Source organism: Excalfactoria chinensis, chromosome 2, assembly GCF_039878825.1.
Source record: "Excalfactoria chinensis isolate bCotChi1 chromosome 2, bCotChi1.hap2, whole genome shotgun sequence".
Taxonomy (NCBI): Eukaryota; Metazoa; Chordata; class Aves; order Galliformes; family Phasianidae; genus Excalfactoria; species Excalfactoria chinensis.
The window spans coordinates 310851-332117 of record NC_092826.1 but is presented as its reverse complement, the minus strand read 5'-3'; the positions used below and the strand labels follow the sequence as shown (position 1 = coordinate 332117).

Sequence of the window (21267 nt, the reverse complement as noted above, 5' to 3'; positions counted from 1 at the left end):
ATTGTTTCATTAATGTCACCCTGAATCTTTTGCTTCTTTGTAAGGACAGAAATCGCTCCTGTGTTCACTTTCCCCAAATGAAGTGTTGCAGAAGCGAGGGTGGTGAGGCACTGAGCAGGCTGCCCAGAGCTGTGGAGAATGCCCCATCCCTGAAGCCTTTCGAGGCGAGGCTGGACCAGGCTCTGGGCAACCTGGTTGGGCTGTGCATGTCCACGTTCATTGTGGGGGAGCTGGACCTGGTGACGTTTAAAGGTCCCTTCCAACTCTAAGGATTCTGTAGTTCTGTAACTCAGATGGGAAGAAATGCTCCTGAGTGTGTCCGTGTGCCCAGCAGGCGGGGCAGCCAGCCTCTGTGTGCTGTCCCTTTCTACTTGCTGGTAAAGGGTAAAAGTGAACCTCGTAATATAAATCTTAACCTCTAGCCAAATGCCTGCCTCCAGGTCCTTGGAGGCACGATTAATCATACAGGATTGAGATCCACTTGAGGAAAGATTGATTGCATCACACGAGGAATAGATGTCATTACGGTGTTGGGTAGGGGCCAGAAGAAGAAGTGGTCTGTATCTGGAGCACTGTGCTGCTTGTCAGAGCTGATGTGGTGTCCCTGGGCGTCTTATGCCCTCCTCCTTATGTCCGTATCTGGGCAGCAGAGATCTGGCATCTACCTGACTGCACGTTCCCTTCTTGTTCACCAAGTGGCACTGACTGCAGTAGAAGTCTAGTCCGATTTCATCTATATTCCAGGGCCTTAAGTGCCACCTTGCATCCTTGTGCTGCGTGCATCGAATCGCACTTTGCTGCAGAAAAAGCAGAGTCAGCTCTTGCGGGTTTTGAGAGATGAATGAACATTCCTTTTGTTTTCAACAATTAAATTGATGGCGTTGCGTGGTTCCATGGAAAACAGATACTTTTTCAGTTAAAGATTTGGGAAAAGACTCTGTCGGTTCTGATTTACCTTACACAATGTCCATTCATCTGTGCCTCCTGTAAAATCAGGTGTACCCTCACAGTAACACTCCTTTCTAATATACTGCTGCATCTGCTAGTCAGTTGTAACAGTTCTGTTCTCGTTGGCTTTGAGTGGTAAGGAATATCTCTTCCCCTTTAGAGTAAGGATAGCATTGCTCCCTTATGAAGGCCGTGGTGAAGATCCGATAAAGGATCTTAAATGCCCTGAAGGAGGAATGATATTTGAGTTAGATTTGGGACCATAGGATTGTAGAACATCCTGAGTTGAAGGGATCCGTAAGGATCGCGGAGTCCAACTTGTGGCTCCACACAGGACCAGCCGTCCTTCAAGTCCTGTGTTCAAGGCACTGATGAGGAGTTCAAAGAGAACGGGCCCAAAGATGAAGCCCTGCAGAACCCCGCCAGTGACTGACCACCATCCTGATGGAGCCCCATTGGCCACAACTCTTTGAGCCCATCAGCCAGTTGTTCACCTGCTGTTTTATGGATTTTGGCCGTACATCCTAAGGAGGATCATGTTAGGGCAGCAGGTGATGTCTGTTCCAGTGGAGACAGAGTGACAGCAGAGAGCTTTGTAGGGGATCATCGGGTCATAGAGTGGTGGTGAGTTGGAAGGGACCCTTAAAGGCCATCTGGTTCAACTCCACTGCAGAAAACAGGGGCACCCACAGCTATATCAGGGTGCTCAGGGCCAGGTCCAGCATGGTGATGAACTGCGCTTGTGCTGGGGAGTGTTGAGGGCCGGAGCTGCTCATGTGGGCATGTGGAAGGGGAGTGCCCATGAAGGGCAGGGTTGTGCCTGTCTCTCTCCATCCCCAGGTGAACGGTGTGTCGCTGCACTGCGCGGAGCACCACGTGGCCGTGGAAGCGCTGCGCGGGTCGGGGAGCTCCGTGTCCATGACCGTCCTGCGGGAGCGGATGGTGGAACCGGAGAACGCCATCACCGTCACCCCGCTGCGCCCTGAGGACGACTACAGCCCCCGAGAGAGGAGAGGCGGCCTCCGCTTCCCAGAGAGACCCGAGGGGGCCCCTGCCACCGAGAGATACTCCACCTGCTTGATGCGCAATGAGAAGGGTCTGGGCTTCAGCATCGCCGGTGGCAAAGGCTCCACGCCGTACCGGGCTGGTGACACGGTCAGTGACAGCTCGTGGGGAGGAAAGGGGCTCTGGTCTCTGCATCTTGGCACTGCTTGAGGAGGCAGCACGGGGTCTGTCCTTCTCTTTGGGCAAGAGGCAGCGAGGCATGGCCTGAGAGACAGCATCTGCTGTTAGCTCAGGGAAAGGGAGAAGTTCAGAAGGAGGTGGGGCCGAGGCTCACAATCCCTGCCAGCGACATTTAATCCCGCTGCTGTTCTCTTGACATATGCTCTGGGCTCTTGGCCACATGAAGGCCTCCCTGCAGGTGGCTCCGGAAGCAGAACGGGGATTGCTGGAGTGAGAAACGAAGGGGAAGTGCCAGGGGAGGGTTCTGCAAAGGGGAATGGGCTGAGACCCGCCTGGTGCCGCGGAGCAAAGCCTTGGGGAGGCACCGGAGAGCCTGACCCTTCTGATTGCATTTCAGGGGATTTTCATCTCTCGGATCGCAGAGGGAGGTGCAGCCCATCGGGACGGGATCCTGCACGTAGGAGACCGGGTCATCTCGGTGAGTGTGGGTGCTCAGGGAACAGCAGGAGGGAATGGGAAGGGGCTGACCTGCCCTTGGGGCAGCAGGCACAAGTACAGTTCCCTGCCCTGCCTCAGCTTTTTTCCTGTCTTCAGTGCTAGATTTTGGAGTCCTTTTTTTTAAGCTCCTTAAAGGGAAGGGGTGTGCAGGGGCAGCAGTGGTCAGTGCTGGCTGAAGGAGAGGGAAGGTAACATGGAGTTGGGCAGGGCACGCGGAGTGCTTTGCTTCCTCTGCTTTCATTTCAACCTCTGGGCCCAACTGCCCCCCTGTTTGTGCTGTGATACTGATCTCACTGCTGCCTCTAACCTCAGTCTTTCTGCCTGATGTGTCACTGGCTCCCCTCCTGTGGGGAGAGCCTGCTGAGCCTCCTGACCCTCCTCCCAAGCTCGCATGCTGCCTCCAGGTGAAAGCTCCTGCCTCTTGGTGCTGGTGGCGGGTTTCTGATCCAGCTGTTGTGGTAAGAGCACGTGTTACCACAGAGTTGGTGTGGGTAAACACTGATACAGCCTCGTCAGTGCTGGCTTCTGTCTGCTCTATCCCTAGGCTGGGGGCTGTGTTGTATTTGCTCTGGCACAAAGCTGTAGTGGAGCTTTGGCCTACATCTGGCAGTCGTATCCTGCCAGGAGACCTGAACTAATACAACATCTCTCCTTGTTTCCTAATGCTCCTCTCTCCTCCCAAAGCTGAGCCTTGGTTGTTGTCAGACAGAATCGAGGAGTCACGGAATGGTTTGGGTTGGGAGGGACCTTAAAGACCATCCATTCCAATCCCTGTGCCGTGGGCAGGGATGCAACCATCCAGCCCGGCCTTGGGCACGATTAACATTCCCTGGACAACCTGCTTCAATGCCTCACCACCCACATAGTGAAGGGCTTCCGACTGTCCAGTCTAAATCTCCTTTTTTTAGTGTGAAGCCCTTACCCTTTGTCCTGCTGTTACACTTCCTGACGAGGAGCCCCTCCCCATAGCCCAACTGATGTTGGTTTTGCTCTTCTTTTGATGCTCCACTGAGACATGACTGAGAGGCGTGATTGCCCATTGCATGGCATTAATTGTCTGTGCCTGTGGCAAGAAGGGATCATGAGATTTCAGAACGGAGTCAGAAGTCAAACCCCGTTGCATCCCTATATTCATTTCCGTGGGCATTTTCATTCACATCAAACCATTCATACAATGTCTGCACCTTCCAGCGAGTGTCTGACCGCAGCAGCCCCAGCAGGCATCCCTCCTGGTAGCAGCTGCTCTTCTGCCTTTCCTTCCTGTGGGGTGCGCTGCTAAATGTGATACCCCCATGGTGGCGGTGTTACATCCTGAGACCTCTCACGTCTATTTATTCCTTGAGAGTTTCTGCTCATTCTTAGAAACACATGAGCAGCTCTGGGAGTTTTACCCCCATCTCTGGACAGTTCTGCAGCAAGGTCAGGCCCGTGGAGCTGCTCTGGATGCTGAGAATACCCGTTCACCTTGAAGCAGTGTCAGAGTGACAGAAGTCCGTATTTGTCACAGCTTTCCTGTTTTTTTGGAAGGCTTTTCAGGACATGGTGATTAACCAGATGTGTTCTGCAGGTTGCTCGTGTTTCCCTATGGGGGGAGCAGGAGGGCTCTGGTTGGGATGCAGCCTGTGGGTCCAGCAGGACGAAGCCAATAATACTCACCAAAGTCACGGTCTCCCAGTCACGCCTCTGTTTCACTTTGTCAACGAATTTTTGTTTTCTTGGGGAAATAATTACGGCACAGCTTCGTGGTCTTCCCCTGTGCTCTGTACCATCCTGGACTTCTCTGCAGAGAAGGGCCAGGAAAACTCCCTTTATTTTCTTCAGGGATCTCTGAGTACAAGAACCGAAGATCCCAGCCTAGATCTCTCTTCAAAGTTAACACCCCACAAAGCTCACCGGTGACTCATTACTAACTCTCCAGCCTTCTCCGTGTTCTAATGTCTGTTATATAAGAGTCAGAACCTGACACAGTTTTGCGATGGACATCTTGAGAGTCTTCTTGGTATTGGAAGACATGGGGCAGAAAGCATATGGGGCAGGAAGGTAAAGTTGGGAAGTATGAACATTGTTTGAGATCATAGAATCATCAGTGTTGGAAAAGGCAATGAAGATCATCAAGTCCAACCATCAAATCTAGCAGGGAGATTCAGGACTGGGAGCAGTGGCCAAGGGCAGCTGGTTTTTGGGGTTAGGTCTGGGATTAAACATAAGAACCCCTATCTGGGGGAGGCTGAGGGCAGTAGTGATGCTTAAGAGTCCTAATGAGCAATTGATGCAGCGAATTCTGTCCAGGCTGTTAGATGGGACATGCTGTGAGTGAAGGACATCTTGTGTTCTCATCCGTTGACATCTGGGGGAATACCATTGGATGCTGGTGGTCCAACCACTCTCATCAGTGGTAGGAAAAGATAGAAAAAGCCGTAGAGTATCCCCAGTTGGAATGTTATCCGTGAGGATCATGGAGTCCAACTCCTGGCTCCACACAGAACCACTCAAAATCAGACCATAAATGGTACCTTTTGAGCAGCTTGTTTAATGATCCGTCTGTGGGTGCCCTGAGTCTTGTCTCTGTTATCTGCTCTTCATTAGGTTTGTGCATCTGCAGCATGTTGTTTATCTTTCCTGCTTATTGCTTTGCCTTCTATGCTGACGAGCCGTTATTTTGGAAGGAGCCTGGGAGTAGTTAGAATAATTCTGGGGTTAGATAGTGAGGAATCAGGCTACAAATCCTGTCAGATTATTGTTTCATAGGCTGATTGTGCACTGTCTGAGCAGCCGCTGTTCATTTTGTAAGAAGTTTTTGAAGAACTTAAAGAACCTTTTACTTTTTAAAGTTAATGTTTCCATGGCACGTTTGGTCCTTTTGGCACCAGTGTTCCAGCTTAGCTCTCCTCTTGATTTATGTCCCTTGTATTCTCACGGGGAGCAGTCACATCCTTCCTGGTCTCTTCTAGTCAGGCTCTTTGTAGGCCAGGCTGTTCCTCTGCTCGTCCTGCAGGCTTTTCTTGGGACGTTTTGTTCATTTTGTTAACAGCTGCACAGGTTTTTAGATGAAGTCTCTCCAGTGCTCTGCAAATGACGCTGCTGCTTCCCTCTGTACTGCAAGTGCCTCCTTGTCCAAAGCATTCATCTCTCTCACTGATACCACAGCGAGATTGGAGAGCACGCTGCATTATGTTTTCTTGTCTAAAAGAATTCTACTTTTCCTTCTGTGTCCGCCAGACACTTGCTATTGACTGATTGAATCCCATTCTCGGTGCTTCCAAATGATTTTATATTTTATGTAGTACGCTTTTCATGACTTAAAACGGGGACCATCCTCCCATGATTGCCATAACTTTGCCCAGTGTGGGCAGACAGCAGCCCAGTAGCTCTCAGCAGGTCCTGCTGCACATCAGATTGTGCCCTTCAGCTCTTCATCGCCTCTGTCCTTGCTTGGGGAGTGATTGATAAGGGCAAATGCCTGAGCACAGAGGCAGCTGATGGCGTGGCACATTGGTGTGCCATGACATCACTTCTGGGAATCGCTGCTTTGCCTTCTTCCCGTATTAATGTCATTGGACCCATTCCTCTAATGGAACCATTTGGGCTTCTTTTTCTGTGACCCGATAGGAAAGCTCGGATGCAGAGCCAAAAACAAGCAGTAGGTATTCTCTTGGTCATGAATATGCAGGTAGTCTTAGCAATAGTTAAAGTGGCAACAGAGAGCTTTGTAGCATCCAGGAGGTGGTGCATCACCATTGGTCTTTGTCATCCCCTGGAGCATCATTGGTGCTGCTGGAGCTTGGAAGTGCACAGGGGAGGTGAGAGGGGTCGGGGAGCTGTCTGCAAAGAGGATTGTGGTCAGCCAGGAATGAGAAGTTGCCTGAGTCCCTTTGCAAGGCAGGAAGGAGTGTTCTGAGTTACACTGCGCTTTGGGAAATGGACTATGAGAGGGGCAGGGCGTCAGTGGGTGTCAGGGTGTGTGTTTGAAATGCCAGGTGTGCTGAGGTGACGGTCTGACGCTGAGTTTGCGGGTTGTTCTAGATCAATGGGGTAGACATGACAGAAGCCAGGCATGATCAGGCCGTAGCGCTGCTTACCGCATCCTCCCCCACCATCGTCCTGCTGGTAGAGAGAGAGGGTGCAGAGCAGCCCGGCGAGGGAGACACGCCTGGCGCACCGTGGGTGCGCATGCACTCCCCACCACCACCCCCCAGCCATGGGGAGAGCCCACCAGAGGAGACGCCTTCGCTGCAAAGGAGCCAGCTCTCTAAAGGCCTGGAGGATCAGTATCCCATTGAGGTGAGCCACTGGAATAGGGGACGCTGTTGGGCAATAGGCAGTTGGGTAATAGGTGTGTGGCACTGAGTGTCTTTTGTGGTGGGTTGTCGGGGTATCGAGAAGTAATGGGGAGCCCCCTTGTCCTGTGGGAACTCGTCTTGTGCTCACTCACACAAGGCATCCCTGATTCTTAGTGTGATGTCCTTCATTCTCCATGACTCCGATTCTTGCTCCTTGCAGGAGATTCACCTGGTAAAAGCAGGCGGTCCTCTGGGGCTCAGCATCGTGGGAGGCAGCGACCATTCGAGCCACCCGTTTGGGATTCACGAACCGGGGGTTTTCATTTCAAAGGTAATGCCCAGCAGCAAACGTTCATTATTGGGGTTAAGATGAAAGATTTTGGTGCAAGAGTCACACAGAATCACAGAATCACAGAATGACCCGGGTTGGAAGGGACCTCAAGGATCATGTAGTTCTGAAAAGTGTAGTGTAGGTTAAAAACAAAGTAAGCGGGATGAGGGGGGGGAATGTGAGCATGTGTAAAGAGCTCATTTCTATTAAATATATCTCTGCCGTTTTATGATTTAATAACAACCTGTGTTCCTCCTTACGAGGTGCTGCTTCATTCTCTCATCATTTTAGTTGCCTTTCTCTGAACCTTCTCTGACTCCACTGCGGCCTTCTTAACATGTGAGATAAGAAGGTCATTGGAGTTGTAAGGAACCTGTAGAGGTCATTTGGTCTCAGAATCAGCTTAGAGGAACTTGCTGAGGACCTTGTCAGGTTCTGAGTGCCACCAAAAATGGAGATCCCGCATTCTCTCTGGGCATCTGTTCTAATGTTCAGCTGCCATTACAAAGAATGTTTTATTCCTAACACTTAGTTTTCTTTGTTCCATCTCTTTTCCCTTCCCTCTCTCCCTTCAGAGAGTCAAAAACCCCAGAATCCCAGAACCACAGGGGTTGGAAGGGACCTCTGAAGCCCACCCAGTCCATCCACCCCCTCTAAAAGTTCCCCACAGCAGCTTGCACAGGAAAGCATCCAGATGAGTTTGTTGGTGTCTTTCTGTGTCTTTCATATAGCCCAGATGCAAGTGCTGGTTGGTGGGGAAAAAACACTTCTCTCAGCTTACAGCTTCCTCTCTTGTAATACAGCCCAGCGTACCCGCTGGCACTGCAGTGGTGCGCTGCTGACTCAGCTGAAGTCTCTGCAAAGACACACCGATGTCCTGTTTGTTTTCCCTGACACTATGCAGTATATTCTCTTCCCTTTTGCAGCTTCTTCGCCTGATAGCTCAGCACCATGTCAGAGGCCTTACTGAACTGCAGTGGAGGCTTTCTGAGAGTCATTAACCCATCGGTGCACTGAGCGGCTTCTTCACAGATGAATTAATTACCTCTCGGGAAGCTTCATTTGCAGAGAGAAAGTCAAAATGGCCTCAGAGGGTGTTGAAGGTTTACCTTTGGACACCATAAAAACTGGCCCTTCAGCTTCCTGCTGCCGAAGCTGTAACACTCAGTTACTTGCTGTTCATCAGCAGGATTTGTCAGTGCCTCTCCAAGGAAAAATGTCCTCCTCTGGTTGTAACACGAACCATCTTCTGCAGGTCATTCCCCGTGGGTTGGCGTCTCGCAGTGGGCTCCGGGTAGGGGACAGGATCCTGGAGGTGAACAGCATTGACCTGCGCCACGCGACCCACCAGGAGGCAGTGAACGCTCTGCTCTCCAACACGCAGGAGCTGACCGTGGTAGTGAGGCGAGATCCACCGCCGCCCGGCATGCAGGTGGGCTCTGAGCAGGGACTGCACTTTCTTCTTCATAGAAGAGAGGCTGAGAGTTGGGGTTGTTCAGTCTGGGGAAGAGAAGGCTCTGGGAAGACCTCATTGTAGACATCCAGAACCTAAATGGGGCCTATAGGAAAACTGGGAGGGGCTCTATCATGGATTGCAGTGACAGGACGTGGGGTGATGACTTTAAACCAAAAGAAAGGAGACCTGATTACATATAAAGAAGAAGTTCTTTCCTCAGAGAGTGCTGAGGCCACAGTACATCTGCCCAGGGAATCTGTGGGTGGGTGCCCCATCCCTGGTGATGTTCAAGACCAGGCTGAATGGGGCTGAATGGGGCTCAGGGCAGCCTGATGTACCCTGATGTGATGCCCACAGCAGGGGGATTGGATGATCCTTAAGGTCTGTTCCAGCCCAAACTGTTCTGTGATTGTTTCGTGGTGGAATCACGGAATCACAAGGGTTGGAAGGGCCCTCAAGAGATCATCGAGTCCAAACCCCCACTAAAATGGGTCACAGAACCTACTGTCCCATAAGTTCATACCCAGTTGAGGACTGCAGGGAATCTGTTGCTGTGCCAGTGATGATATGTGGTCAGAACTGACTGTTTTCACATTTCATGAAGAATAGAGGTAGAAAGTAGTCAAAAATACAGAGCCCTGTAAAAATGAATCAACTGCCGCGTGAGTGAAACGTCCCAGTCTGGTCCCTTTCAGGATTCTTAGAGTACGGCCATCTGCTAAAAGCTTTTCCTCTACAATTCCAGCCTGGTCTTAAGCCAGAAGCAATGAGATCTTTCTGTATTTTCAGGAAATATGCATTGAAAAGGCTCCAGGAGAAAAGCTGGGCATCAGCATCCGGGGTGGAGCGAAGGGTCATGCTGGAAATCCCTTTGATCCTACTGATGAAGGCATCTTCATTTCTAAGGTACCAGAACATTCTGCCCCTTGTTTGTGTGCACACAGTGGTAGGAGGAAAGGTGATGCCCGAGACAGTTTGTTTCCTGTGCTGTCTCCATTTTTCATTGGGTACACTGGTTCTCTTTTAGTTTCCTCCATCCACTGAAGCATGTGAATGTGTTTCCTTTCATGTTCCCTCTTTTATGACAGCTGTAAAATTTCTTCTTTCATTTCCTTTATTCGCCTTGTTTTTATTTGCTATGCAATTTTTGGTCCTTTTTCCATGACACAAACACGTACTTTTCCCTTTTTCCCCTCAGTTCCGATTGCTACCCCACTTGTTTGGGCCTTCCTGCCCAATCAGAGGTGCATTTGCCTTCATCACCGAGTGCAGTATGAGCTCCTTGCCGTGCCTCCTGCGCTCTGTTCCTTTCCTTTGTGTGTGTTCTCATTTGTCACATCACTTTTCCCCATGAAGGAGCACACACTTCTCAACAAAATGCAGTGTATAAACCGATGCTTTTCCTGACCCTCATCAAATAATATTGCGACTCCTTTGCTGTCAATCACAGTGGTGAACAGTGCAGTTTCACATCTCTTGCTTGCTTTGAATCTTCATGTTAATGTCACCGTTTCTTTCTCTGGCTGCCACATTAAGAGCAGAAACACTTACTCTGAAGAGTCTTATTCCTTGCTGAATGGTGGACCCTTCACATCTGCCAGTTAATCATTCCTAATAATGAGCCCAGGGAGGTGGTGGAGTCACCATCCCTGGGGATGTTCAGGAGCCGTGGAGACGTGGCACTTTGGAACATGGTTTAGTGGGCATGGTGGGGTGGGTTGGGGCTTGGACGTGGTGGTTGTAGCGATCCGTTCCAACTTCAGTGATTCTGTGATTCTGTACTGTCACACTACAGAGAAAAGGCAACTTCTTGAGGGATCCTGGGCAGCCTGAGGGCTGGCTGCGGGGTTGTGGTTATAATTAGAGATTTGCTGTGAATTAAAGAAGGATTTAACATCCAGCACAGCTTATTATCACCTTCTCTATCACTTAGCGTGGCTTACAGTTGCACAGCATCATTAGAAGTCTCAGTTACGTGGCCTTGTCTGTCATCTGGGCGGACCAAGAGAGCACGAGGCACAACTCAGGACTCAGAGAAGACAACATTGGAGGCATCCCAGGGAATCACAGGTTTTGCTGTCCAGAAGCAGTTCTGTTCTGAGTCCCACTGAGGGCTCCATGCTGCCAATCTAGACAGTGCTTCCAGTTCTGTGACATTTCCCTGCTCTAGGATATGGATGTCAGCACTGGTGCTGGTGGGGCCATACCTCCAGTGCTGTGTTCAGATTTGGGCCCCTCAGTACAAGAAGGGCATCGAGGCCCTGAAGTGTGTCCAGAGAAGGGCAGTGGAGTTGTGAGGGGTCTGGAGCACAGTGCTGTGCTTTGGGGACGGGATGGTTCAGTCTAGAAGAGAGAAGGCTTGTGGGAGACCTTATCATCCTTTCCAGCCCCTGAAAGGAGGTTGGAGCGAGGTGGAGGTTGGCCTTCGCTCCAGTTAACAGATGAGAGGTGACCAGTTAACAGATGAGAGGTGATGGCCTCACATTGCACCAGGTGAGGTTCAGGTTGGATATTAGGAGCATTTCTTCTCAGAGGAGTGGTGATGCAGTGGCACAGCTGCACAGGGCAGTGGGGCAGTCCCTGTCCCTGCAGGTGTTCAAGAACCGTGGAGATGTGGCACTGAGGGACATGGCTTAAATGGGCATGGGGGGTTGGGTTGGGGTTGGACGTGCTGATATTGGAGGTCGGTTTCAACATCAGTGATTCTGTGATCTCCTGACAACCAGCCTGCAGGAGCTGACAGTGCTGATGGGCTTAACCATGGCTGCTCTTCATAACCCCATAGTAACCCAGCACTCGGGTGCTGAGGGCACCACTGCCCCTTTGTCACCCTGGCAGTGGGGGTCCCCACACTGTGAGGCAGAGAGGAGATGGGGCCGTGCAGGGCTGTACAATAGCAGCCCCTTATGTGCTGTGGATGCTCACTTTCCCATTGGTTGTGCTAAGCATGCTGCCAGGGGTAGGGAGCAGGGGGTACTGCTCATAGCTGCTTTGACAGTGTCATTTCAGCTTTACCTCTCAGCTCCCCAACCCACTGTGTGTTTATTTTGTGTTGGCTTATTTTACCTCTATATCTCTACTAGCTGAAAGATGGAGCATTATTATATATTCTTTCCTTTTTTGGGTGTCTGCTTACAATGTTCTTTCCTCTCAGCCTCCCTCAACTGATGTTTTTGTTGGATCTCTTCATTATCACACATACGTATTTAAAGTTGTAACCTGGCTCTTCCTTCTTAAAACCCTGTTGGTGAGGTGTTAAGAGCTGAATACAATCAGAAGCCTGAAATACATCCACGGTTTGAAGTTCACGATCTGTTCCAATGGGAGTAGTGCAGTACGCCCTGTAATACTGATGACTGTTGGCATTATGGGCATATTCTTCCACATACTCCTCTTCCTCCCATTATTTCAGCGTGTTTTACTTCCATACTTGTGCATTTGCTCTCTCTGGGAAAGAAAATGGGAGTGTTTGGTCGACTTCCATTGAGCTTCATGTGACAACTTCTACACATGCACCTTCCATTCACGCACGTTTGTGTTTTCCTCTCTGTCGGCATTAATTTGTGTGAATGCACACCTATTTTCCCTCCTTAAAACCTAAAAAAAATCCCATGCAGCATTTCCTTCTCGTTTCCAGAGTACTTTCATCTTCTATAAAGTAATAAACCGAATAGATTCTCGTCCTTTGCTGGTTGGTTTTGTTCCCCTCTCCCAGCACTGCGTTCTCTGCATCATCTTTGTCTTAGAGCCAAATCATTAAGGTTGGAAAAGACCTCGAAGATCTTCTCATGCTCCGTGTGCCCCCCTGCTGCCCCGACAACCAGCCCTGCATGCCCTTGCATTTCCCCCACCCAGCAATTTATCTGGTGCCCTGCGCTCCCCTTATTCTCTTGGCATAAAGCTGCAGGCTGTGCAGAAGATGCTCCACATTTCCATGCTCTTTTTGCAAAGCCTTTATGTTGCGCTGGTTGTAATTCATGTTGGTTCTTTGGTTTCAGTCTGGGCATTTGAATTAAAGCCATTATTTAACTTGTGTTCCCAGCGACATCTTTTGTACACCCGGCATACCAAGACCTTCATTTGAGCTTGGCCATGCGTGCGTCCTGTTTTGTTACAAGGCTTTGGTTTCCCATAGAAGAAGTAAGGACCATTTAGGGTTCTGTTCCTTTCCCCAGCGTGCTTTAAGTTGAATCCTCTATTTCTGCACAGTCCCTGGTAGCATCTTCTCCTAAATCCATCATTCAATTTCTTTTTCACTGTCCCAGCTTACATATTTCTCCTACACCAGACGTCGTACTTTTTTCCCCTCCTTTCCACGTGGTGCCCACAGCAAATCCCGCAGTCTCTTTTCCTTGTCCTAAGGGGAAAACCATTAATAACCTTCCCTTAACTTTACTTCCTTTGTTCTGGCGACAAAGCGTGCGCTTTCATTCTCAAACACACGTTGATATTTGCACTCTTGAAGACAAGACTCTGGCATTTCAGAGCCCTGCCACTGTGTGACGTGAGGTTGCTTCCCCTGACAATATTGGTTACCCAGGGCAGGGATAAGCCCTCGTAATTTGCTGGGAAGAAACAAGCAGTTACACGTGATACCGCGCAGGGAGAGAGAGGATGGAAAGCTCACCATTTCAGGATGGATGTTAGGAACAGTTTCTTCTCAGAAAGAGCATTCAGGCATCAGATCGAGGTGCCCAGGGTGGAGTTGCTGTCCCTCCAGGTTTTCAGGAGCCGTGGAGATGGGGCACCGAGGGCTGGGAATGGTGGGATGAGCTGTGGCTCAACGTGGTGATCCCAGACGTCTCTTCCAACCTTCACGATGCTGTAATTCGATGATGTTTTTTACGCCTTTGTCCACCACAAAGAAGCGGAAAGTCTTTCTGACTCATTTATTACTTAGCCCCTTGTTTGCATTTTTGCATCTCGCTCCCAAGAACAGCAGCAAAAAATTGAGTTGCTTTGCTCTGAAGGTAAATCACAGACACGCGAGCTTTCTTTCTCACCTGCTTCACTGAGAAACAAACCGCAGTTTATTTCCTTGGATCATGGTATTCCGAATACAGATTCTTTTCATCTCCCATAATAGATTTCTTGTACGCTTTTCCTCTATTGAAATACACAAATTCTTCCTCTTTTGCTCTCCCTGTAAATATATCAAAGTGCTTTCAGTCGCTTTCCCTGACATGTAGCCTCGGCCTTTTTTTCCTTATTTCTTTCGTATTCCGTCCTCCTGCTGCGGTCCTGATGCTCGTGCTGAGTAATGCCACCGTTGCACCCACTGACTGCAGGTGAGCTCCTCTGGGGCTGCAGCGCGGGACGGCCGGCTCAAGGTGGGAATGCGCATCCTGGAGGTGAACCATCAGAGTCTGCTGGGAATGACGCACACGGAAGCAGTGCAGATACTCCGAAGCGTGGGTGATGCCCTCCTGGTGTTGGTGTGTGACGGCTTCGATCCCAAGGCTGCAGCTGCCATTGAGGTGAGAGGGGAGGTGCGAGGAACCCTGCAGGGACCAGCGTCATGAGGAGCCCACCTCTCTCTGCATTTTCCAGCCTTTTGCCGTAGATTTTCTTGTTGGTTCGCTGGTTGGGTTTTGTTGTTCTAAGTTTGCTCCCTTGCTTTATGGGCCAGAAGTGATTCCCAGTTCATAAAGCAGTAGCTTCCCCTGCTGACGACAGAGCTGTTCTCACCATATCGCTGTGCTGCACAGAAACGCGGTTTTTAAACCAAATTTCTGCAATATTCTTTTAGCCATTTTTTCTTGTATCAACGTTATATTTAAAGTATATTTTCTTCCTATCCATTGGCGTTCACCTTTAATCCCAGGGAAACACCCACCATCGTCCCCTGCCTTCTCAGTTTTCTTTTATTGAGGCTTAGAAAGCCTTTTTTTAATCCTCTGCTAGAACACGTACTCAGTCCTTGGTAATTTATCCCCTTTCCGTACCTGTTTTAATCAAAGCTCCTCTTTCCTAGCCCTCGATTTCCTTTTGTAATTGACAGTTGAAACAAGGTTTTGAGTTGTGAAGCAGCCCTGTCTCGTCTAGGAGCATCTTAGCGCTCTGGATCTGGTAGCCCAGGGTATGGGATCTTGTATGGCATACTTCTGCCACGTTTTATTGTGTTTTTTGCTTCATAGATGTCTCCAGGAATTATTGCAAACCCTTTTGCTGCTGGCATTGGGCGCAAGAATAGCCTGGAAAGTATCTCATCTATTGACCGGGATTTAAGCCCTGAGGAGCTGGAGGTCCTGCAGAAGGTGGGTGTTCTGGCTACGGCTGAGAGGGTGGTGTGGAGTGGAATACTTGTATGTATGTGGAATACCAGTATGTCCCTTGGTGTGTGGAACCTGCAGCGTAACGAGTAGCAGACCTCGTGTTTATGGGATCAGCAGCTCCCAGCACATTTAGCAGCACTACACCGAACTCTTCCTGAGGTTGCCGTGCTCCACGCAGGGAGAGAGCACGGGGTGAAGCGGCTCTAACTTTGGTCTCTCCTAGGAGATGGAAATGGTGAGAGAAGCGACTCAGTGGGAGAGAGAAGAAATGGAGAAAGTGGTGAGAGATGTTTCGTGTGGTGGAATTTGTTCTCAGCAGCAGTTCTGCCCAGGCTGCAGGCCCTGGGGAAAGTGGCTCAGATCTCCTCTACCCAGCTGTGGTCGCTGTTGGGGGCTGTGGGCCTTCTCTCTCCATAGAGCACCTCTCGGTTACTGTAGTTGCTTTTTGGCTTTGGCATACCTTCCTACGTGCCTCTTTGGTGGTACTTACCTGTTGTTTGTGCAGTTTGTCCTTGTTACCCGCTGGGACTTTCTGGCCAAGGTTTTCTTAAAGCTGTGACGTTGGGGAAAACGGCCCATTGGCTCGGGAGCCCCACGTTTCATCACTTCAGTCTGTACAGCACTCTGTGATCTGACAGCTTTCATGAGCGGAGATGGGAACACGCAGCTCAAAGCTTGAGGAATCAGCCCCATCCCTCAGTCAGGAGTTTGTGCTGCTCAGTTTCCATGGCCGTTGTTCTGGCTGGGCACGAGAACTTTGTCCCTGCAGGAGTTGGATTTTCCTGTTATCTCTGATTTATTCAGTCAGATCCTGTTGGAAAATGAGGGAAAATCGGATTCTTTAGCATTGTCCATTGACAGCCTGCTCTCCTGGCAAATAAGGATGTGTACGTTTTGCATTTCTTCAGGTTTCCAGTTTAGATCTATTTATCTTCCTGTGTCCTCTCTGTTGTTCAGTCCCTGAGCTGCCCATACTCACCATTGCTCCCGTAGGAGAGTTTTCAGGAACCACTGCTGCACTCTGCATACATCTTCCAAGTTTGGTTCTTTGGCAGTTCAGACTCCAAGAGCAATATTAGTGACTCCAAATCTCCATGCGCTGATTCATGGCACGTTTCTCTGTCTCAGCTCTGCGGCCACAGTTATTTCTGTAACCTGACTGCAGAGCTTCCCCAGATGGCTCGAATGTTGCAGGGCTGGACTTGCAGCATTGCCCAGCTCCATCAGCACTGCCTGGAGCTCCTGTTACTTTTCACTTTATGACCTCCAGTTTTGCAGCTGATACTCATCCAAAGCATACATACCCAGCACTAACATACACTTCAGCTTAAATATCCCAGAGTATCCCTTTGGGTCCTGCAGCCCCCTGGAGCATTGGTGTCTTCTCATGTGTCTCATCACTGACGTTTGGAGTGTGATGTTGGGTGTTGATTATTTGCTGGTGGTAATGCACAGGATAGCCTGATAGCTGATGAGAACCCTCTGTTCCTCAGCTGCGTTCCATCCATCAGCCTTGTGCCTTCAGGACCCTCTGGGGGCTGCTGATGGAGAGGAGCTCTCAGAAGGGCTGAAATATGCCGTAGAGCAGAGCAGTTGTGCTCCTTTGGTCCACAACCCCCACTCTGCTGCAGAGGCTCTGGGCAAAAAGTCACAGTCTATAAATGCACAGATGTAACTCCTTTTTTAGAACAAACAATGAATATTATCTCTTTCCTCCTGCAGCTCCGAAGCTGCAATGAGATTGGTCACTGGTGGCTTTCATGACACTCATGTGCTGCACTGAGTGCTGCACTCACCCATGGCTTTAAGCCCTCCATACAATTGCCATCTCCATAGCTTCGTGGCTGTGATGCTAATAACAAGCCTGTGATTTTTTCGGACATTTTCCTCCATGCCCACCAGCTCGTGCTCTGTAGGTTTGTTTCTCCGTGCCCTTACAGCTTCCCCACTCTGTGCTGTGCCAGGATCCCACTTGTAGCTAGAAGCAGCCTTCTCCCATCCCTCAGGGATGCTGCGTGGGATTCAGCTCCACTTTCTGTCCCTCGGGGGTAGCCCTGCTGAGGATCTTGGAGCTCCCTGCCCTCTTCCCTCCCCCGGTGACCCCGTCTTGACTTGTGTGGGATGGCTGTTGCCATCGCAGTGCTGGCAGTGCCCCGTCTCCAGCACAACACCGACTTCTCCTTCCCTGGGCCAAGCTCATGTGCTGATTCCTGCTCACCTCGTCCTGACACCAGCCCTCTCCACACCCCTCTGTTCTCCCTCTGGAATGATTGCCCAGCATGCAGCTGACCTCTCTCCCTCTCTCTTTGCCTGCACTGCTTGGATGCTGGTCTGGCTCTGTCCTGTCGCATGGAAGGAGTGGATGCGTAGGGAGCGGGAGGCGGCCACGCGGCAGCTTGAGGAGGAGGCGGCAGAGGTGAGGAGCGTGGTGGGAGGGATGGAGAGATGGAGAGCAGAGGCAGAGCTGGGCCTAAGGGCTGGAGGAGCCCCCGAAAGTAGAAGCACTCGTTGCCCTCTGCATGTGTTCTCCTTGCGCCCCTCTACCCTTCTAAAAGCACAACTTCAGCGTATGAGGAGGTAGCAGAAACTGAGAACTCTTTAGTGCGGTTGAGGAAAAGGTGGTGAAAAACAGTGGCTAAAATCTGAAAGCAGATTAAAATAGGAAGTGATGTCAGGCACAGTCATACAAACGGTGTGAGTTCATGCTGAAAAAAGATAGCGCAGAGGAACTGTAGATCGCCTTTCTTAAATATAGAACCATGGAATATACCGAGTTGGAAGGCACCCATAGGGACCATCGAGTCCAACTCCTGTATGTCCAACTCCAGACTGTAAAGATCTTTCTGGATTTGGTGCAGACTGGTTCTATATCTTCAGTATTCTTTTCTCTTCCTATAAGAGAACGGATGTGTGCACTGCACAGGAGAAATGGGGAGGACCAGCATCCCGGTGTGTCACTTCCCTGCAGCATTTCTCCAGGCCTGTCCCTTCTCCCCGTGGCTGCGTTTGGAACAGCCCCAGGTTCACATCCCAGCAGCGGGAGCTTCCTGCAGCGTTTGGAGATGAAGCCTTGGCTATGGCGAGGGGTGGTTTCCTTTTAATTGCTCTCTGTGGTCGATGTCGCTGACTTCTGGCCTGATCTCTTCCTGGTGTTTCTGTTTTGTTTTTTGCTTCCCCCCCTCACCCCTCTCCAGAATGTCACGAGTGAACCTTTGCGAATGGACTATCGGACCCTGGCTGCTTTGCCCAGCAGTGGCTCGCAGAGAGTCAATCGCACTGTAAGTGATGGCTGTCGAGTGCACAACCCTGCGCGGGAGAAGCTGTGGTTGCTCCCTTTCCTGCCCTCTCCTCTGCCCAAGGGTGATGGTAGTGGTGCTCTCTGCAGAACTGTAGTGGACTTCAACTGTCTGAAAGAGGAGGAGCTGCAGCAGAAAGATTAGAAGGAGAAAACGCTGGGAGCAAAGTTGCTTCCCATTACGGAAAGGGAGGTGGCCTCTCTGGTTGCTTTGGTGCAGGAGGTGATGTGAACAAGGCAGAAGGAAGGAGGAGGGAAGAATATACGTGGATGAGAGTGTGGGGGCATTGGTGGGGAAAGAAGCAAGTGCTGAAAGCTGCAGGAGCAGGTGGGGAAGATGCTGCCAGGCACAGAAGATGACAGTGCTGTGTGCAGAGAAGGCAAGGAGTGCAGGGCGCCGATACTAAAAGTTTTAAAGAGAGGTTAGGACCTTTCTAGAACTGCGGGAGGCAAAGCAGAAGTGATTGCATATCCCTTCTAGCACAGATAATAGCTTTGGCACCACTGCTGCCCCTCTGCCCTCCTGTGTTCCTGTCTCTGATACACGGTGGAAACTCAGCAGAGAAAATCCCGATTCCACAAATGCCGCAGGTTACAGAGCTGCCTTTCATGGGTTGTTTAGAATGTCCCAGCTCTGTCTCTGTTTCCTTTGCCCTCCCTGCATCACACCTATTCTGCTGGGTTGCTGCCTGCTCCTTCAGAGCTACGCATCCTCAGGCTCAACCCCAGCTCCTTTCCTGCTGTTGCAGGACGTACCACCCCTTTGCCGATGTCATCAGGGACAAAATATGTCTTTGTTCTCCCATTGTTTCAGATCACCTCTTCTACCCATCTCTGTTTCATTCCACTGAGACAGCTCTTCCCTCATACCTGTCTGTCATCTCATGACTGTGTCACCAACTTGGTCTTATTTTGTTCCTCCCCATCCTCCCAAGCTTTGAGGTTTTCCCTCCTGGCTGTCCTCGAAAAAAAAGCTGTTTCATCGGGAGAATATTTGAAGTATTTCCAGCATTTCTTCGTGTAACTGAGGAGCTGGAAGCAAGGGGAGAAGCCAGCCTGGTGCAAGCAGCTGTCGCTTTGTTTGGGAGCCTATGGCTGAGCCTGGGAGCGCCTGGCGCTGGAATGTGCAGCACAGCCCTGGAATGCTGCATGGAGGGCAGCGTCTATAAATGTCCCATCTCAGGGGAAGGGCCAATTAGCGCTCGTTTATCTTCCTTCTCCCAGCTGTCTTTTGCTCAGCCCTACCTTGGCTCTGTTTGAAAGAATCCCACCTGCTTTGACTGTGAGATATGAGCTCCAATGACAGCGAGGTTCTGGTTGCACCCAACCCATGTGATGACAGCCTGGAAGGTTCAAGCAGTCCAACCAGCAGAAAAGCATGCAGCTCAAAGGGCTGGAGCACCTTCCCAGCAAAGAGAGTTGGGATTCTCCAGTCTGAAGAAGAGAAAGCTCTGGGGGAGACATCTTATAGCAGCCTTCCAGTACCTAAAGGGGGACTTTCCACGTGGGTGCGTAGTGATAAGGCAAGGGATAATGAAAGAAGGTAGGTTTAGATAGGATGTAAGGACAGATGTCTTTGCAGTGAAGGCACAGGCTGACCAGAGAAGCGTGAGCACCCCACGTCTGGCTGTGCCCCGGGTAGTCTGGTCTGGTGCAGGTATCCCTGCCAAGGCGTGGGGGTTGGAAGTAGGTGATCTTAAAGGACCCTTCCGACCCAAACCATTTTGACTCAGTTCGCAGGTTGTCCATCTGCAAAAACAGCGTGCCTGGTTTAAGATGGCTGATGCTACTGCCCCACTCCCACACTATTACTCTGTTTCTGTCTGTGCTTTCGTGGCTCTCAGACCAAGCACTTGCTCCTCTAAGCTGTTCTCCATATCTTCTGCTGCTGTGCAGTGCCCTTCAAGGCCGTGCAGAGCCGCCCTTCACACCGCTGGGCAGAAGGATGTGCAATCGCTCGTGACTGCTGCAGGTTGCAGTGGAATTTCTCATGGGGATGCCCCAAGAGCAGTGCTTGAAGAAGGGGCAGATGGTTGTGTGTCTCGGGTTGATCTGCACTGTGCTGGTTGTTCTGGCAGTAGGAGTCCTGAGGGCTCACACTGCGCAGAATGCATTTTGTGTGCGTTTGAAGAACTGTTGTGCAAAGCTGCATGAAATCGCTCCTCTCGGTGATGCCCTCTGCAGCAGCAGCTCCTCAGCACCGCAGTGCTAGCAGTACTGTGCTCAGAAGTCAGGGTCATGCCATCACAGTAGCAAAGGAGCTGCTGTAGTCTGTCAATTTCTGTATATTACAGGCTTGGAAACTACCCCTGAATGACAGCAGGACACTCAAAGTCCCGTTTTGCTTTCTGGATGGTAGAAATGAAGACAGCTTTACATCTGTCAGCAACGTGTCACCGTTGTTACTTAATTAATCTGTGCTTTCCAGTCTGAATCTTGCAGTTCCTGGCCAGCGGTTCTCCCTCCGTAGCTGTTTGGTTTCATATGGGGTTTGTGTCAGCATCTGAGGCAAAGTGATGGGTCAGAACTGCAAATGCATTTCTTCTGTATTCGCTCAGAGGACTCAGAGTGAAATATTACTGTTCTTTGTGCTGGAGTGCAGGGACAGAGCAAGGCTGGGAGAAGCACACTGCATTGCCAGAATTGCTGCCTCCCCAAAATAGAAATAGTTGCTTGTCTGATAAAAATAGTCTGTGTGGAGCTGATGGGGCCGGGCATCCTGCGCTGGGACGCATGCAGTAGTGCTGGAGATCAGTGTGAGGAGTGGGTGAAGCTCAGCTCCAGTCATGTCCATCATCAGAATGGAACTTCGAGGTCCTCCAGGCCTTGTGCAGCCCTGGGGAGATGCCCATTTCCACAGTGCCCTAAAAGCAGCATTTCCTTTTTTATTAACTCTTTGTGGAGCTTTGGTGCTGTGGGATTCGCCTGGAACCGAGATGGAGTGGTATTTGTGCTGCCAGCTTGGCAAGGAAAGGCAGCGTCGGGGTGATATGGCTGCT

General features: G+C 50.5%; 1 protein-coding gene across 16 annotated transcripts in view; it reads left to right on the top strand.

Annotated features, from left to right (window-relative positions):
- The window catches only part of SCRIB (scribble planar cell polarity protein), a 95770-nt gene that overhangs the window by 44174 nt on the left and 30329 nt on the right, over positions 1 to 21267 (top strand). For 11 of the 16 annotated variants that reach the window (XM_072327688.1, XM_072327695.1, XM_072327690.1 and 8 more), the window contains 11 exons: positions 1789 to 2103; positions 2531 to 2611; positions 6655 to 6912; positions 7132 to 7242; positions 8498 to 8674; positions 9488 to 9604; positions 13987 to 14175; positions 14836 to 14955; positions 15197 to 15253; positions 17330 to 17389; positions 18168 to 18251. In XM_072327688.1, coding sequence (XP_072183789.1) covers positions 1789 to 2103; positions 2531 to 2611; positions 6655 to 6912; positions 7132 to 7242; positions 8498 to 8674; positions 9488 to 9604; positions 13987 to 14175; positions 14836 to 14955; positions 15197 to 15253; positions 17330 to 17389; positions 18168 to 18251 — 1569 coding nt within the window. The remainder of the gene's footprint in view (positions 1 to 1788; positions 2104 to 2530; positions 2612 to 6654; positions 6913 to 7131; positions 7243 to 8497; positions 8675 to 9487; positions 9605 to 13986; positions 14176 to 14835; positions 14956 to 15196; positions 15254 to 17329; positions 17390 to 18167; positions 18252 to 21267) is intronic. The other 5 variants (XM_072327700.1, XM_072327698.1, XM_072327696.1 and 2 more) reach the window with 2 other exon arrangements.